We start from the raw sequence: 19,919 nt of genomic DNA on the forward strand, positions 1-19,919 counted from the left end.
TTATGGGACAATTATGACTTAATTTTTGTGGTTTAATGAGCAGACGGGTCATGGGAATTGTAAGGTTTAAACATTGCCTACAAGGAAATTTCATCTTCAAAAAGTTAATTGGAACAGTATTTTGATGGTGCAATGTGAGACAATATTAGAAATATGGTTAACAGTTGTTTGGGTGGTTCTTGAGACTAAGTCGTATTAATTTCTTGTTAATTGTTTTAATTTGTGAACGAAAAAGGTTTTGGAGTTTTTTCAGGAGCCCGCCCATGATGATCAACTTAAATAATAACTTTTTGTTGCCATGGAGTCTATGTAAAGTATGCAAGTATTTCGAAAAATTAAAGACTAATATAGATTAAAACGTGAAGAGGTAATTTGTAGAATGTGTAATGATGTTTTCTGAAAATAATGGGCATTAAAGCAAAAAATTTAAAAAATCATGCCTCCATTAAATTTTAACAATGTCTCACTTCGTAATCTTTGCTGTTTTTGTTTTATCTGTTAGAACATGCAGATACTTAGTGTTAAAAAGATAATTTGTTTGCTTCTGATTAAACAGTTAAAATGACATAGGGGTAGGTAGATTGGCAAATTTATTTCCCTTACATTTCTTCTTTCCACACAGGACTAAAACTTGTGTATATAGCTTGTATAGTTACGACATTTATAACTTTTATTTTGTGGGACAGGGCAAATTGTTACAAACATGTTTGATGTTTGCTAAGAATGCATTCCCATTTCTGGAACAAGGTTTCGGAGACATAATTAGCAAATAAAAAAAAGAAAAGTGAAACATCTAAGTTAGCCCAAAATTGAACAGGTTCAGTTGGGGGGTACTAATTGTAAACAAATGATTTATTATCTTATACCTTAGTTTTGAAAATCCATGTTACTAGCAATGTTGGTCTAAGCAATCTCTTGTTCAGATTTCAAACTGAAAAAAAAATACTCATAAAAAATATATCAGAGAGAATTTATGATTAAGGAATATATAATTGATTCATTACCATACATTGAGATTTACATGTCAGGAAGCGGTTAGCATCTTGTTTCATGATTATTTAATTCCTCGGAACGTGAATTCTCCAATTCCATGGAACATAAAAAAGTTTGCAAGTCATATCTCAGAAAATCCTCTATTAATTTTCCATCATTTTAAGAAGATATGCAAGAAACATTGGCTTAATGACATGTCAGAAATGTTTTACATGTATTTTATGTACACTCCCATCATTTTGTTTTAATTGTGTCAATTTATCACCAGAAGCTGCTGTGTTTATAGTCATACCTCACATTTGAAAAATCTTGAAAATTTAAAAAATTAAACAAATATTTGCATCATGTAATAAAGAAAGTTTTCTTCAGAACTAGTCTTGGTCAGTATTTTATGCAGAGGTTTAGCAAAGGTCAAGGTCACATTTCTAAATCATGGAAGACAAGCTAGATTGCACAGTGCAAGTCACAAGGTCCAAGCCATCCCCTTGTATCAAAGTGGCATCTTAGGGTATTAATATTCAGTGATAGCTCAAGTTCAAAAAGATGCAGGGGGACTTTTTTTGAGAAAAAGAAATGGATTTGGCATTCATGCAGCAGCACATTTATACAGCAAAATATTTCTGTGATTACTGTGGTACTATACCACAAATTTGCTAAATCTGTTTGTTAAACACATATTTATAACCGCAAAGTCTTGTACTTATTTATTCTATAACATAAATAAGCAATTTCTGATGACATAAATCAGAAAATGGTATCAGTTTTATAGTACTCCGAACATAGGTGAATGTCTGCCAATGGGTAATTAGGAAACTCAGAATTTCTTTTTATCATTAAAAACCAGTAAAATAAAAAAAAGAATTGTATTACTCATCAGAAGGAGTATTATATACATGCTTTATTGTTTACTACAACATTCTTGTTTTTATCTTCAGTTGTATAACAATTTATAGCTTGTATAGGGTTTAAAACCTTGCAAAGCCAGAAAATAGTCCCATATGTTCAGATACCCAGACATATGCACTAGTTTTTGTGAATGTAGAATCCTTTTCCCTTGTGGGATGCTGTCCTATAATGATTTCTGTTTTTTTTAGTTTTTAAGATTACATAAGGAAAGTAATGAGAAAGTCATAGTTGAATAAAATTATCCGATCTACTGGCCAATTTTTAAGCACTTTTACCATAGATAGTGGATACATGAAATGAAGTATTGTTTCTGCTTGTAACCACATTAGCATTTTTCATTTATGCAGCACAATTTAAGAAAAGGCATTGTGAGCCTTTAATGTATACTGTTCCTGGTATTTAAGAAGTGACGTATTGTATATTTCAGACGGAGGTGTGTTCAGGAAGTTTGCCGGAGATAATACAGGGTGTAGTTACTGGTGCAGACGGTTGTGTCTTTACTTACGGCTACTCTAAACTTGGTAAGTGGGCTGTCACAAGCGAATGTCTTTTCAATCAATTCAACAAGTGTAAACCAGACTCAGTTTCATTGGACAGATGCAACTGACAGAACATACAGAAATCTAAACAATTCATTTTTTGCAAAAAATGATCTCAAACTTTCACAAATTATTGCCCATTTGAATAAATGTACAAGAAGGAAGGAATATTGCAGAAATAAGATAATAGATACATCTGTGCACGAAAAAGTTTATTCTTGTTCCAGTCAGAATTTGGCACTAACTTATGTACATGACTTAACTTTTTTTTTTAGTGATTTTTTATATTTCCATGCACAAAAAAATAACCAGTTACAAAACATTTGAAGCACGCCGTAATTCTGTGAGGTAAGGGTATATGGACGTATTAGGCTGTTTATGGTCACGGCTATTTCAAGGGACACTTGTCTCCAATGAACATATTTCCACTTTTTAAAGAGGTTTTGTTATATTTATGAAATGCCAGTATAACAGTGACAATCTGTTTATGTGACGTATATGACAGGATTCCATTTAAAAGGTGATGTCTTAAAAAAAGAAAGGGAAGATGAGTGACATTGTTGAACTGTTTTGGTGATTGAGAAATACATCTATCAGACAGGTTTCCTTACAGAATAGCCACAGATATTGGCAGGCATCAATAACATAGCGCCTCACAAAGTTCTCCTCAACAACATAATTGGAAACATTTCAGCAGAAGTCAAAGACTCTGCTGATTGTCTCTAACTTGTTACTCATTGAAATTCCATGAGAGGTGACAAGCGGAGAAGGTCCTGAGAATTAATTTGCTTCATCACCGACAAACCACATAATGCTGTTAGCTTCCTTCAGCTACTGTTTATTTAGTGGAGTTGTGAATGGTTCATGCCAATCATGTGATTAAATTACAATAGAATTCTCATTCTGTTGAATTTAATTAATAAAAATCTCATTCTTTGTAAATTGGATTTGTCTTTTGAATGCCATCACAAATGTCTCTTTGAAAAATTTGGAACCATGTCTTAATGTACAAATAATAAGTTAACTACAAGTTTGAATCATTTCCGATGTCTTTTATCGATGCCTATTGAACACGCCGTATAGCGATGTCTGTGCAGCGGCATTAATGCTTGCAAAGACATGAAAATCAAATTTGCTGTCTCCAGTGTTCAAATTGAAGGACGACTCATTATTTTGATCATTCCCCAACAAAACATACCAAATTTGATTACTTTCCAATATCATGCTCAAGCTTCTGAGAGACCTTGATCGTGTGAAGGAATCTGGATCCTGCAGGAGGCTTGTCAATTTATGACATTCATGGTTTCTTGTCAAATTTGTATAGGCTAAATTAATCTGTTGTTTGTCAGAATGGTTGTCAGTATTGTATCCTATTCTGTTTTATTGCCCGATGTCTCTCATCTTTTTAGTAGGGTTGAGTCATTATATAAAAATCGACTTCTTCTCCGGAAAGAAATTCAAGCTTTTCAAATTTCATTACCGGGTCCTAACATTCGCTCCACGCTAACTATCTATATTGATTCTCAAAGCAGTGATGTAATTTTTACCAAATTTGAGAGTAGTCATTCCTACTTTAAGAGTTTGTATTCTTTGTAGATGCATAGGTTCATTAGAATTTATTCTAATGCTTAGGTTCCTAATTTGGAGGAAATTCAAATTATGGAAGAAGGCTGTATTAAAAAGAAATAACAGTGTAGTATTAGCCGTTCTGTATGCGGTTACGTAAAAAGGTCTTGTTGCAGTAAGTTTATGCCAGTTAACCCTTACCTTGCTAAATTTCTATTATGAACTTGTCCATCTTACAGGTTGGAAAGTACTATTAACTGTTAAAAGGGGTGCTTGCCAAAAAGATACTGACTGAATGGCGAACAGTGCAGATCATGATCAGACTGCACAGACGTGCAGGCTGATCATGATCTACACTGGTCGCAAAGGCAAAATTGATCTTGTCTAGCATGATAAGGGTTAAAGAAAGTAAACTCCAATTAAAATCATATTAAACAGCTCTTTCTCTCATTTTGTATAAACATAGTATTCGAAGTCGGCTTTTTGTGTTTAAAATGTACATTGAACATACAAGGTGATTATTTAGTTGATTGTTTTTTGCTGTATCTGATCTGTTTGCTATAACCTTTCCCAGATTTTCTAATGCTTGCTTAAAAAGCATTAATTTTTATTTTCTTTACAAGTATATCTGTTTCGTTAATGCTTCTATTTGCATATAACTTACACAAACGTGGTGTTTTTACGTTGAAAAGATGTGAAATTTATGTAACTAATAACCTGCTTTCAATGAAAACCTTGTAAGACTCCATTTCAATGTGACAAGTTGTCAATTTGCCCATTGGTCTAATGACGGGCTGCCATCATGAACTGGTGTCAAGTTACCCAGAGTTCCTGGGATAATGGAATCATGCATGCTAGATTCATGTTGTGTCATATAAGGGAGACAATTTAATGAGTGGTCTTCGTGACAGTTATGAATACACTGACTATACAACACGGAGTCAAAATAAGGAAATCATATGAAATTAAACCAGCTTAAGAGGAATTTATTCAGATAATTTTTTCTCTAATATTAAGGATTGTTAATCAAATACAGAATAAGGCACCATGAATATAAATTAAAATAAAATTAAGATTTTTCAAATTGATTTTATTGTCATTTAAATGAAATGTATTTTTAAACTTTAAATTCTCATTTTTCCTTTGTTTTTCAGGTAAGACGTATACAATGGTGGGTGAAGATTCAACGAGTCAAACTCTTGGAGTTATACCATGTGCTATATCCTGGCTGTTCAAGGTGATCAATGAACAGAAAGACCAGACAGGGGCCAGGTTCTCGGTGCGAGTCTCTGCGGTTGAAGTGTCTGGCAAACAGGAAGTTCTGAAGGACCTTTTGGCAGATGTTGCTCAGGGTAGGTATTTTGTTGCATTTGGGCTTCTTTGGTAGTTGTTTGTGAAAGACTGATTGTGCCTGTACTGTATGTGTGTGTGTGTTGAGTTTCCACAGTGATTTGTAATAGTCTCTTTCCAATGCACTCCACTACACACTCATTCCTTACTGATCAGCTGACACCTGCACTCTACACACTACTCAACACCACATTACATTCCATTTCACACAAAGTCCACATTCAACCTCAGTGTAATTGCTACACTCTAAGGTGCCCTGCACATCCATTCTAACCCGACTCGCTTACTCCACTTCTATCAACTCCACAACCCTCCATATCCCATCCCATACCACACCCTCACTGTTCCATACCACACCCTCACTGTTCCATACCACACCCTCACTGTCCCATACCACACCCTCGCTGTCCCATACCACACCCACACCCTCACTGTCCAATACTCCACTCATATCCACTTTATACCAAAACCTAGGCTACCTACAGACTAGGTTATCTTTTAATTTCAGTTTCTTTTATCATTCTGAATTTCATTTGGATCTCGGCAAATTGCAAATTTCCTCTTAGCTCAGATGATCTACATATATTTTGATAAGAAAAGGGGCATGATATATTATACAAAATTGAAACGCCTCAGGAGTTAAACGCTGACCAACCCAACCCATTTCACTCCTCTTGACTTGCACAATGTGCAGTATCTCCGTATTCTTCTTCATATAAATATTACATTCTTAAAATCTGTGTAAGTCAGTTTTGATTGATAATAGATTAGCACCAACATTCAGGTATACAGTGTGTGAGTACTGTTTGTTATAACCCATTTATCAGTGTCAGTAAACTATCAGCAATGAGTGTCAGTATGCTATGACCAGTATGATCACTATGGTGTAATTATGTAGACAATATGCAGCTATTGCATAGAACTGACAGTATACCTGAAGCTCCTCGTAACTCTACATTTGGCTGGCAATTAACTGGACAAGGCAGATCAGAAGTTTTGTGAGATGTATAAATTATGCACAGAAATTTGAAAAATATTGTTGGAACAAAATTTTACCCTATCATTTCTATTAAGATTGAAACCTTTTTGGTAGGATATTTAAGTGTTTAACAGACCTGTGGGTCTTGAGCCAAGTTGAACCCCTATAAAATATTTCTCTACATTTTAATGTACAATTGCCAATAACACACCCATCAAACTTCAGCAATTTTATCATATTGTCTCAACAACTATATCATACACAGCTCTTGTGGGGACATATACATTTTGAAAGTGACATCACCTCTTGCAAAGCACTTGTTTGGGAATCTATACAATTTGTCGCCATACCTGTATTATACAACAGTCTTTGTTGGAACATCTGCAGTTGTTACAGCACCTATATCATACAACCATTGTTGCATGTGTGACAGGCACAATTGTCACAGCACTCTTATGTTGGACAGAGATACAGGTGTCACGGATGTTATATCAGGCATGTTTTAATATCTGGCCTGGCCCAGTCGAAAATTGCCCACATCGGGCCCACCAAACTTGGTGTCAATGCTGGTTACTAATTCTTTTTTCTGACCTTGGATTGAACCTTGTGATATTGCATGTTGTTATGGCACATGCCAGGTATAAATGTCTTGTAATGTTGATACAGTGTTGAAATTGAGGTGCTACTATAGAGCAACCTCTGCATGGTTTACATACTTCTCATTCCGTGATACTATCACAGAAGGGAAAAAGTACAACAACACTTTGTAAATTCTGAGTGTAGTAAGATTTTTCTCATTTTTACCAGGACCAATTTGTCAAAACTATATTAAAACCTGCAGTTCAGAAATTTGGTAGCTGTGTTGACATAGGTTAGCATTTACTAGATATATGGGATAAGCGATCTTACGGAATTTTTTTAATGGGTCGTAGGACCAAAAAGAAGGCGGCTAGAGTCTGGGGGAGGCGGGAAGTGTCAGGAAAAAGAATGGTTCACTAATTGCAGGATAATTTGATTATGGACAGTCAGCCATCGTAGAAAAACCTGAAATTAAGAAAAAAGCTTTTCGTAACTCATTATTGAGGACCGAGAAAAAAATGTGACAATGCATTAGTGCCAAAGATCTTTTAGATATGATTTACTGAAGTGATGTATCTCCATATGATATCAAATTTGAAGTTAGAACGTTTTAGCATGAACCTGTTGCATTACGAAAAAAACTGAGGTTTCTGGTCTCTAGTTAATTTAAATGACTTTCAATGCAGCGTAAATTGGTAACCTGGGGTGTTTGTCAATTGGGTCAGTGATGGGAGGGGTAATGGGTTGAACACAAGACTTAGAGTGACACAAGACTTTGGTTTAAATGTAGGTATTTATTTTTTATGACATTCTGACAGTTTGAACAAAAACAGAAAGCAAAAACCTGTTTTTTGTAACGATTTCGCATAGTTTATTACATTTATGTAAAGGTTTTTCTTATTTGATTAATATTGTAGCAAAAACATGATCTTAATATGCCCAGAAGATTAACTTTAAAAATAGGTAAATAAACATAAATCATTATAAGAATAATAAAAAGCATAGACCATTAACCTTTAGCCTGCTGGCGGCGAATATTTCAGCCTTTGCGACCAGTGCAGACCAAGATCAGCCTGCACATCCGTGCAGTCTGATCATGGTCTGCACTGTTCGCTATTCAGTTAGTAAATTTTCAATGAACACCCCTTCGAATAATAAATGGTACTGCCCAAACTGAATGATGGAACAGTCCATTTTAGAAATTTAGCAGGCTAAGGGTTAAAGGGATACTCGGTATTTTTTTCAAGGAAAAGATCCATGTTTATTGAATCCCCAGGTAAAAGTAAATGAAAAGTTGTGCATGTCTGTTGGTCCGTCCATCAGTCCAGTCCACTCCATGCCGTTAAACTGCAGGGAAAATTGTCATAAAACTGGCATCAATTGTTAACCTTATCAAGAGATCCTGCAGAGCACAAAACCCAGATCACTAAGTCCAAGGTCAAGGTCATGGAGGGCAAAGGGTCAAATAGCTTGACTTTGTATCTGCTCCATATATATTGACAAAACTACTTAGTGCTCAAAGGTGAGCTTTTGTGATCGCCCTGTGTCCGTCGTCCGTCGTCAACAATTTGACTGTTAATACTCTAGAGGTCACAATTTTGGCCCAAACTTAATGAATCTTGGTCAGAATGTTACCCTCGATAAAATCTTGGACGAGTTCGATATTGGGTCATCTGGGGTCAAAAACTAGGACACAAGGTCAAATCAAAGGAAAAGCTTGTTAACACTATAGAGGTCAAAATTTTGGCCCAATTTTAATGAAACTTGGTCAGAATGTTACCCTCAATAAAATCTTGGACAAGTTCGATATTGGGTCATCTGGGGTTAAAAACTAGGTCACCAGGTCAAATCAAAGGAAAAACTTGTTAACACTCTAGAGGTCACAATTTGGGCCCAATCTTAATGAAACTTGGTCAGAATGTTACCCTCAATAAAATCTTGGACGAGTTTGATATTGGATCAACCGGGGTCAAAAACTAGGTCACCAGGTCAAATCAAAGGAAAAGCTTGTTAACACTGTAGAGGCCAGATTTATGACTATCTTCATGAAACTTGGTCAGAATGTTAATCTTGATAATCTATAGGTCAGATTCAAATCTGGGTCAGGTGGGGTCAAAAACTAGGTCACTAGGTCAAATCAAAGGAAAAGCTTGTTAACACTCTAGAGGCCACATTTATGACTGTATCTTCATGAAACTTGGTCAGAATGTTAATATTAATGATCTCAGAGTCCAGTTTGAATCTGGGTCCATGGTTCGCAGAGGTCTTGAAAAGTACTTGAATTTGATGCCTAGTACTTGAAAAGTACTTGAATTTGAAACTGCCAACAATTTCTTGAAAAGGACTTGAATTTTGAAGAAAAAAAACGAGTAAATTTTGATAAGTTATCCTTGAACTGATGTTCTGCGAATAGAAAATCAGAAAAAATAACAGATCAGACCAAAGTATCAAAAAAAAAGATGAACAAATGACAGACCCATCTTCAACAGGGCTTACCAACTACTAAATGATAGTACGGTACGGTACCGGGACAGGTTTTAGTACTCTAAACGCAATTATCGCAACGTGAAATTTTATTGGTGCTGAATTGAAGGTCATTTCCGGGTTATTGTCATGGTGTTTATTTTGTAGAAAATTGACAGAATTCGTCATGAGTAAAAGAAATAAATCCGACAAATACGATTTCGTAGTCCTTGAAAATGGGGAAAACATCCTTGAAAAGTACTTGAATTTTGTTTTGAAAGTTCTGTATGAACCATAGGGTTATGTAGGATCAAAAACTAGGTCACCAGGTCAAATCAAAGGAAAAGCTAGTTTACACCGTAGAGGCCACACTTATGAATATATCTTAATGAAACTTGGTCTGTATGTTAATCTTGATTATCTATAAGTTCAAATCTGGGTCAGGTGGGGTCAAAAACTAGGTCTCTAGGTCAAATCAAAGGAAAAGCTTGTTAACACTCTTAAGGCCACATTTATGACTGTATCTTCATAAAACATAGTCAGAATGTTAATCTTGATGATCTTTAGGTCAAGTTTGAATCTGTGTCATGTGGGGGCAAAAACTAGGGTCAAATCAAAGGGAAAGCTATTAACACTTTAGAGGCCACATTTATGACCATATCTTAATGAAACTTGGTCAGAATGTTAATCTTGATGATCTTTAGGTCAATAGGTCAGGTGAGCGATACAGGGCCTTCATGGCCCTCTTGTTTCATAAAACTAACATCAGTTATTTATCTCACCAAACACCATGTAAAGAGCTCACAACCTAGGTCTTTGTCCAAGATCAAGGTCACACTGTCTTGGTCAAATGTCAAGGTCACAACATTTTTCTTTTCCTGTAATCAAGGCACCATCTTGGGGTAGTGATCACAAAAAAATGATGTAACAATTTGTTCAACCCAGAATTTGACCATGGCACTCAAGTTACCTTATCTTGACCGACGTACAAATGAGTAACATGACAAAATGAAATTTTACTGCAATTTTAAAATGTTATACTAAGCCTTCCATGTATGTTTACCTTTATTGTTCACAGCAACATGACCCAGTCGAAATTGATGGTTTACCATGGTAGTTCATGGTCATGGGACAATGATTGACCATGGCTGTAGTAATTGGCACCACAGTCATAAAACATGGTATCAGACCTTGGTCAAAAACCATAGTCAGCAGTCGACATGGTTGACGTGGTGATTATTGACTGTATAAATATGAATTTGAAAGGGTCCTGAAAATACATGACAATTGCACTCTGTTAGTCATTTATTTGTTATAAAATTGCTAAGATTTTAAAAGTTTACCTTTGAATCTGTCTATAAATGCAGGAAAACTATTCTGTAACTAGGAAAACTTTTGGAGCCAGAATGCAGTCAGGCGTCTTTGGTGCATTGTAAAACTTGATAAGTGTGATAATTACTAACATGTTAGACCATGGTCAAACTGTTGATCGTCTTTTCTGACCATGGTCAGTCTTATCTCACTATGGCGGACCATGGTCCTGACCATGTTTTCATCATGGTATTTGATGGTTGACCACGTTAAAACATGGTCAACCATGGTCATCATTTCTCCTGGGCAGCCCATCCAGGTACAAAGTCATTATGAAACACACCAGATTTGAAAACAGTTTTATCAGAATCTATATAATTTAAAGTTCAATATAAAAACTATTTAGTACTTTGTCTTGTTCAATTTTTATTACTGGGTTTCTGAAGTTTATTGAAGATTTCTGGAGAATATATTATAAAATATGACCTGTATACAACAATGGTAAATATTTTGACAAGTAGCGATCATCAGTTATATATTTTGGCGGGAAGTCAACAAGCAGCCATTACAGCTTCTTGTATCAACATCATTAGACTGGTCCTGTTCTATCTGTAATCACTGTTTTCATCATTAACAATTCTGAAACCATTCTTCTTTGGTGGTGCGATCATTATTTTCCGACCTTTCGATCTTACCTTCCTCAAAAACCTAGCTTCTGATTAAAGACTTTGGTGTGAATTTCGCAAGGAGTTAAGAAATTAGTAATTCTTTAAGTTTTAGATGTTTGATTATATATAAAATGGGACTTGTAGTTAAAATGTACCAAAATCTCTTTGATTGCCAGTGAAAGACATTAAAGTGGCTTTACAAATCTTTCAGGGATAATTATCTTGGTGCAAACTAACAAAACTTGGCAGTTACAGTGTTAGACATAATTCTTGGAGATTTCAAAGTTATCTTACTTTTTCTTGAGGTATATTATGCTTGAAAAAGACAGAACACTGAAATATTGATGTGAGAAAGAACAAAAATTTATCGAAACGTTAGGGATTGTAGAGTAAATAATTTCTCCAGAACTATCAGCCTTTTACAGTTATATTGGAAACTTCTGTAAAATTAGAATATATTGTTATTTTAGGAACAGAGACAGGAGTTGGGACGGCTCCCGGCGTGTACTTGAGAGAGGATCCGATTTCTGGTACTCAGCTTGAGAACCAGTCAGAACTTCGGGCACCAACTGCTGAAAAAGCTGCCTTCTACCTTGATGCTGCTCTTAATTCTAGAACTAGAACAGGTAACAGTGCTGATGAATTTAAATAAGTTCTAGAATTGTAACAGTGCTGATGGTTTTAAATAAGTTCTAGAATTGTAACAGTGCTGATGGTTTTAAATAAGTTCTAGAATTGTAACAGTGCTGATGGTTTTAAATAAGTTCTAGAATTGTAACAGTGCTGATGATCTCAAGTAAGTTCTTGACTTGTAACAGTACTAAAATGTTTTCAAATAAGTTCTAGAATTGTAACAGAGCTGATGATCTCAAATAAGTTCTTGACTTTTAACAGTACTAAAATGTTTTCAAATATGTTCTAGAATTGTAACAGTGCTGTTAATTTCAAAGATGAGGAGTCTGACAACAAAAGGCTCTCGTTCAGTTTTGGTCACAGCTGGATAGGATGTTCCAGTATCTTGCCATTTACACCATTGTTTTCCCTATTTTGCAGAGGAGGAGAGTCGATCTTCACATTTGTTGTTTACGCTACATGTATACCAGTATCGTATAGAGAAAGAAAACAGGGCTGGCCTTCCTGGAGGTATGTTGATATGTATATTGTTACCTGAAAATCATTGGCTAACTCTTCATGCATAACATTATCATATAAAGATGGTCTTCCTGGAGGTATGTTAGTTAGTATATTGATACCCAGAAAGTAACGGCTAACTGTACATATACCAGTATTGTATAGAAAAAGAAAAAAGGAGTTGGTCTTCCAGGAGGTAAGTGTACCAGAATGTACCAGCTAACTTGATGAAAGAATATCTGGTAAGGTAGGGTGGCCAGTTTTGTATTCACTTCCACCTGTTTTTGCTTGTGAAAAAGAAATCTCATTTAATTTAAGTTTCTTTGGTTAGAAATTCCTGGAAAAAATGACTGTGTATTTAAAGGTATGATAAATTTAATGAGTGAATTCATGGCATACCAGCAAGCTCTGGTCCAGTGCTGGTGATTTTATGGATGACACCTGGTTCACCTGATAGGCCACCTGCTCGCATAATGTTTCTTGCATAGAATTCCTTCAACTTCTGGTGTACAAACTCATTGAAATGAGTGTTACATTTAGCAGATGCTACATACTCTTGTTGTAAAATCTTGCTATTGGAGAAAATAAACGAAAAATTTTATCTTTGATATAATGTTTACAGTGCCAGGGAAAGATTGATTTAGACCCAGACTACAGTTTAAATGTGTTTTAAAATGGATTTATTAGCTCGACTATTCATAGAATAGTGAGCTATTGCACTCGCCCTTGCGTCGGCGTCGGCGTCCGCATCCGCGTCCGCGTCCCGATTTTGGTTAAGGTTTTGTATGTAAGCTGGTATCTCAGTAACCACTTGTGGGAATGGTTTGAAACTTCACACACTTATTCACTGTGACAAACTGACTTACATTGCACAGGTTCCATAACTCTATTTTGCTTTTTTACAAAATTATGCCCCTTTTTCGACTTAGAAATTTTTGGTTAAGGTTTTGTATGTAAGCTGGTAACTCAGTAACCACTTGTGGGAATGGATTGAAACTTCACACACTTATTCACTGTGATGAACTGATCTACATTGCACAGGTTCCATAACTCTATTTTGCTTTTTTACAAAATTATGCCCCTTTTTCGACTTAGAAATTTTTGGTTAAGGTTTTGTATGTAAGCTGGTATCTCAGTACTTACTAATGGGAATGGATTGAAACTTCACATACTTGTTCACTATCATGATCTGACATGCACTAAGCAAGTCCCATAACTCTACTCTCTTTTTTTTCAAAATTATGCCCCTTTTTTGACTTAGCAGTTTTTGGTTAAATTTTTGTATGTCATCTGATATCTCAGTATCCACTAATTGGAATGGATTGAAACTTCACACACTTGTTCACTGTCATGATCTAACATGCACTGTGAAGGTCCCATAACTCTACTTGGCATTTTTACAAAATTATGCCCCTTTTACTTAGCAGTTTTTTGTTAAGTTTTTGTATGTAAGCTGGTATCTCAGTATCCACAAATTGGAAAGGATTGAAACTTCACACACTTGTTCACTGTCATGATATGACATGCAGTACAGAGGTTCAATACCTCTACTTTGCATTTTACAAAATTATGCCCCTTTTTCAACTTTTGTATTCATTCAATTGACAAGGCTGTTGAATAGTCGAGCGTTGATGTCCTCTGACAGCTCTTGTTTTTTAATCCAGTTAGTTTGAAGTATTTGTTCTGTTATGTTTAACACTTCCACGGGTACTTACTATTGCAAATTCAGGCCGTTTGTGAAAACTGCAAAAAATCAAGCTCTTACAAAACTTTTTGACTTTATATTCTGCTAGGTATACATATGGGAAGCACATAATTATATAAATATAGGTTATTATTTTGAAATAGTCATATTGCTAAAAAACTTTGAAGACGGAACTTGTTTGTTTTATATATGAAACGTTAGTATGATATTTCTATCGATTTTAACCAATACAGAGTACAAGGTCAAGAAATCTAATTTTCCTTCTAGACATCTTGAACTGAGCAGGATTGTTCCATATAGACTGCTATATTAAATGAAGAAACGTATCCATTTTATATGCATCGCATATCTATGTTTTCCCCGTATTTATGTATTCTGACATAGCTGTTCCTGACACATTGTACCAAAGGGCAATTCCCTATGGACAAAGAACTATTAGATGACATTTTCAAGAAATGATCGGAAAAGATCCCTGAAGGTTTTTTTCTGAATAATTCATCTGTGATTATAAAGACTGAACATTTATATCTCTTGTTCCTTCCTCTGTGTTTGTTGCTATTTGTATGACGGAAAAATTAACTTCTTCAATGGTTGTCTCTCGCTGGGATCTCCGGTTGTGGCAGTTCAGAAAATCTGCTTTTTAATGTTTCTTTTTTTGTGCTTTTCTAAACATAAGGATACAGAGGCGATTTTCCATTTTCTGGCTGCCCAAGTTTTTGGTGTTTTTAGTTTTTGTATGAGGCAGAAATAGAGTGAGTCGTCCTTCATTTGTAGCTTGCAGTTGAAGGATTTTTGAAGGGGTAGCAATTCATTCTGTATTGTGATTTTTCAGAAAATTCCAAGTAGCAGATGAACAAAATTCCAGATACCTAGTTTTAATTTTAATATAGTTTTCAATATATAGTCAGATACCTTCTCTGTATGTATAATTTATATCATAATTTTCTGTATTGAAGTAATTGACAAAAATATTATCCAGATAAGATGGGGTTTTTTTTTAGAATTTCATATTAATGTGTGATTTTCGACTCTGTGCCTGTCAAATGAAAAACACACTTCTCATTTCCCCTATAAATTACTGCTGCTGAAAAAACACTAAGTGAACTTTGTATTATGTCAAATTTCTGCTTGAAATGTAAGATTAAATCATATTTCGATATGTATAACAGATTTTGTACAAATTGCAGCCTGTTTCAATCATTTAGAACTTCCTCTTCTTGTAATTTTTCATTCAACATTTATGGGGCTTATCAGTTACAAAATTTACTACAAAATTTCAGAAGTTTGCATGTGGCAAAATAAACACGAAACCGTTGTAACTTGAATAAAGAGAAAGTAAGAACTAAGACGATATTGTGTTGAAGTGCTCATATTGCAGAAGGAAATTAATTACTCCATACTTAAGTCTTTTTCATTACTCAGAAAATGAATGAAATAAATTGCCGAATTTCCCACGATATGACAAAGTTAGACAAGCGTGTGTCAATCCCTTCAGGGATAAAAAAAGCCAGTTTCTACCCACATAATTATAAAAAGTTTGCCATTTAAAGGTTTTTTGTGCCTTGTGGTAGAATGTTATGTAACATGCAGTAGCATATTTGCAACTACACCCTTGGAAGCAAAATAAAATGTTTACCCAAACAGACCTTCAACTGAAGAGTGTACTTGGTTCAATATCAAGGTTGAAAATTCAGTTACAAAATGGTTGTTAGAGGGTAGGGGAGGGAGTTAATAAGGGCACTCTGAAGGTCGTCAGGGATGGCCATCCAGTCTTTTGTTAGTCATTTAGAGCTAACTGCAGGCAGAATGACTGTCTGAAAACTTGATGAAAAATGTTCTGATGTCTGTATCAACTTACATGTGGTGAAGTTGTCAGTTTAATTACCTTACTGTAGAAAAGATCTGAGTAAGATTTCATTTAAAATTTACCTAATGATAGAAATCAAAGATTGTAAATTTTCATGATTTTCACACCTGTTGTCTTTCATATGATCATGATCTGATAAAGATTGCAATTAACTCCCTTGCATCAGTCTATTACCTCCCTTTATCTGTTAGTTTATCTCTGTTTTATCTTGTTACTGCAGATTTTAAGACAAGACAGCAATTGGTCAACCTGAACTTTGCAATTGGCACTCAGCTGCCTATCTATAAATCTTTGTATTTTCACACAATAACTTTGAATTGAAAGTTCAAATTTTTTAAATACAAATCAAGAATGGTGCTGTGGTTCCAGAGCAGATCATGCTACTCCCTAACTGTGTATGTTTGGGATTGGTGTGTGTGCAGGGGCTGGGATCGGTCCACTAAAAAGCTACCTTTGACCACATTTCCTCTGTTCTGGTACAGAGTACTGGTCAAAAGTTCAGACAGCTGTAATAAGTATGGTCAATGTTCTCTAACAATTAACATCAGTGTTTTTTTTTATTTAAGTAAAAACATTAATTGCACAAAGTGACACTGATATGAAATGTCAGTACGCCCCCAATGTCCAGTGGTCAAGGCTAACTAAATGCTTGTCTTAATTGTTTGTTTGTCCGCAAGACTTCAAATATCTTCATTAAAACGCCTTAGGGACAATGTTAATTGGTTCTGCTAATGTTTCAAAAGAATGAACTAGTAGAGGGTTAATGACTCTCTGGAAAATAGGGCATTAGGTTATTTTATGTATTTATATGTACATATCACAAAAATGGAAAATGATATGCAGTAAGAAATTGCAAATTATAAGGTAAGACATATTCAGATTGTTCAGTTATGCCATTTTTTTTAACTTAGGGATATATATAAAGGCTTAACAAAGTACTAGCATGGGAATAGCAGGTACTAGTGCTTCAAGGACAGCTGACCTTGACTAATTGTGGCAAATTGTCCCTCACTGCAATTCAGTCCTACATCCAAACCTAGACCCTCGAATGTAACCTATTACATTTTAGATATTTTTAGTGTGTTGGTTGAACCAGTGCCTAAATAGTGAGATGATAACAAGAATTGATTTCTTGAAACATTTTTTGTATTCTTTAATTTCCTGAATTAGAACCAAGGTTTAAGACAAGCCCCTGACAACTGAGACAGAGTACACTAAAGCATTTTAAGGGAAAATACTATGTATTTAGTGCCAAGAAACATAGTATAATTAAGACAATATAATAAAAGTTTCTCCAATTTCCTTCATTATAAAACATCAAAAACAGGTAGGAGATGAGCAGTGGATAACGGCAACAGCGGAAGATGAAAGCATTTAACAGGAAAGACAACTTAATTCAATTATTTCTGCTCAATGTACATGATTATGTTTTTTGCAAACATGCTTTTAGCAACAAGTGTTTGGTTGACAAGGTTTCTAGAATAATTTCACAACTGAAGTAGCACAAGATGAAAACATCGGTAGAATTATTCTCATGGCTTTCCCTGTATTAGAATCCTTTGAAACCGTATCACTTTATGAACCGAATACTCCAGTGACGCTAACTTATGATTTTGTACAGTTATTTATTGTTTATTGTCCCTTTGATGCTGTTCCGCCCTGTATATTTAGGGATAAGCGTGTCTGTGGCTAGTGGTACTTAACTCTTGAGTACCAGTCGTGGAACCGTTGAACCCGCTTGACTGCACACGTGGTAATGAAGCTAAAGTATTAATCATGACCTGCATTTTTCTAATTTAGAACATATGTTTCAGAAAAGGGAAAAACTTTTCTTTGACAGGCTTAGCTTGTTTGAGAAATGAGCATTTTTGAGAACAGTTAGGTATGTGACCCCTGGTAACCTTTCATGCCCTTTTTAACACCTTAAGACAAGAGCTATTCCTGAGTATAGCTCCTGCAGAGAAATTAATTTGGGTTTTAAACCAAGTATCTAGCTATCACTCTGCTAATAATTATGTTATGATGGGAAAGTATAAGAAAATTTGGCCATAATTTTGGTATATTGGAATAAAAAGTTTTAGATTTTGAACTCTTGAGACAGATTCTAATTTAACTATATGACTCAATTAATTTTATATGTAAAGCTGGGAACACATTATTAAAGAGTTAAGTCTTTGCCAATTAGTTTAGGTAATTGGATTTTACATTTTAAGATTTTAAAACCTGAAAAGGTTTTAATACTGGAATTCATAGAATGAAGAATTACTAGTAATTAAAAAAAATCCTTTTGCAGATAGTTTATCTGGCTTCTATTTATAATTTGTTCTTAAGAAAAGACAGGCACAATTTTCTTTATTGAAAAACATATGTTTTATACATGTTTGTTTAAAAACGTGTTTCAAGACTTGTAAAACTAATTCTCTGTATGTAATTTTTTCTCTTTTTGTTAATGTGTAATTTTAAAATGCCTCAAGCTACTCATTTCAATTCAATTGTGCAGGCGGGTATATTAAACCCACTTGGGTCTGAAATTAATTGTATGAAAACATCTGTATTAAAATATTGCGCAAGATATGAATTCATATTTATCAAGCATGTGATATGCATGTATTTTAACAGTCATATTAAAATGAGAAATGCTCATTTATATGAGAGAAAGCGACCACTAATTCAATTTAATATTTAATTGCATTCAGCTCCAGGAGTAGGTGTCTGTATTAAAATTTCAAGTCTATCTGTTCCACAAGGTTCTATGAAATTGCAAATTTCGAAATAATAAAATTAGTAGAATGAACAGTTGAAAAAGACATGGCCAAGTGTGTCTCCCTGCAGGATGCCATCTCAGCCCTGGAACTTACATTAGTACAAGAGCCAGATAGAGATCAGACATAAAACGGTATCACTTAACAAACAGGGGTCTAGAGTGTTCTTGATTTGTCAGAAATCTGTCAGTTAGGTTGCATTTTAGAGGCTGTGGTTTTAGATCTTGTGGTTTTTTCTGGTGTGAATACTGCTCCTGAATGAGAGAAAGGTTTTTCAGTGTAAATAGATCAGTTGTATAATGTAAAAGAGTTCAGATGATAGTTTCAAATTATCAGTGGATTTTTCAATTCGTAACTCTTACTGTGACAATTCCTATGTGATTAGATAGGTAATTTTTGAGTTGATTATATTCCATTTTCTATTTTAGCAAGTATTTTGTATGTGATTACAGGAGTTGTCGGATAATACCCAAATTATAAAAATGTGATAATGTTATTTGAATGCTGTAGAAAGTAGAATTTATTCATTCCTCTGAGACTTTTTTTTGTACATTCTTTGTAAATACTCATTTAGAAAAAAATCTTTTGTACATTATTTTCATGTAAAGTATAATTCATATTTGTTTATTTTCAGTTGCTGGCGGAAGAAGTCGACTGCATCTGATAGACCTTGGAAGTGCCTCTAAGTCCAAAGACCCGAATAACGTAGCTTTAAGTCTTTCGGCTCTAGGAAATGTGATAATGGCCCTCCTAAATGGACAGAGACATGTACCTCACAGGTAAATGCTTCTTGATTTATTGTGATATATGTTTTGCAGAACAGTAGATAGAACCATCATTTCAGATTTTAGCCTGCTAAATTTTTAAAATGGACTGGTCCATCATTCTATTTGGACAATACCATTTATTATTAAAAGGGGGATTCACTGAAAATTTACTGACTGAATAGCTGGCGGCAAGTGATTCTGCCTTTGCAACCAGGGCAGACCAAGATCAGCCTGCACATCTGATCTTGGTCTGCACTGTTCGCCATTCAGTCAGTATCGTTTTTGGTAAGCACCCCTTTTAACAGTTAATGGTAGTGTCCAAATTGAAAGATG

At 34.8% G+C, this 19,919-nt stretch overlaps 1 protein-coding gene across 8 annotated transcripts in view; it reads left to right on the plus strand.

Annotated features, from left to right (window-relative positions):
- LOC123544879 (kinesin-like protein KIF26B) overlaps nucleotides 1-19,919 on the plus strand; it is a 245,457-nt gene that overhangs the window by 209,115 nt on the left and 16,423 nt on the right. For all 8 annotated transcript variants that reach the window (XM_045330972.2, XM_053540938.1, XM_053540943.1 and 5 more), the window contains 5 exons: nucleotides 2,327-2,420; nucleotides 5,159-5,356; nucleotides 11,825-11,980; nucleotides 12,408-12,497; nucleotides 19,454-19,598. In XM_045330972.2, the coding sequence (XP_045186907.2) occupies nucleotides 2,327-2,420; nucleotides 5,159-5,356; nucleotides 11,825-11,980; nucleotides 12,408-12,497; nucleotides 19,454-19,598 (683 nt within the window). The remainder of the gene's footprint in view (nucleotides 1-2,326; nucleotides 2,421-5,158; nucleotides 5,357-11,824; nucleotides 11,981-12,407; nucleotides 12,498-19,453; nucleotides 19,599-19,919) is intronic.

The sequence above is a fragment of the Mercenaria mercenaria genome, chromosome 1, assembly GCF_021730395.1.
Source record: "Mercenaria mercenaria strain notata chromosome 1, MADL_Memer_1, whole genome shotgun sequence".
Lineage (NCBI taxonomy): Eukaryota > Metazoa > Mollusca > Bivalvia > Venerida > Veneridae > Mercenaria > Mercenaria mercenaria.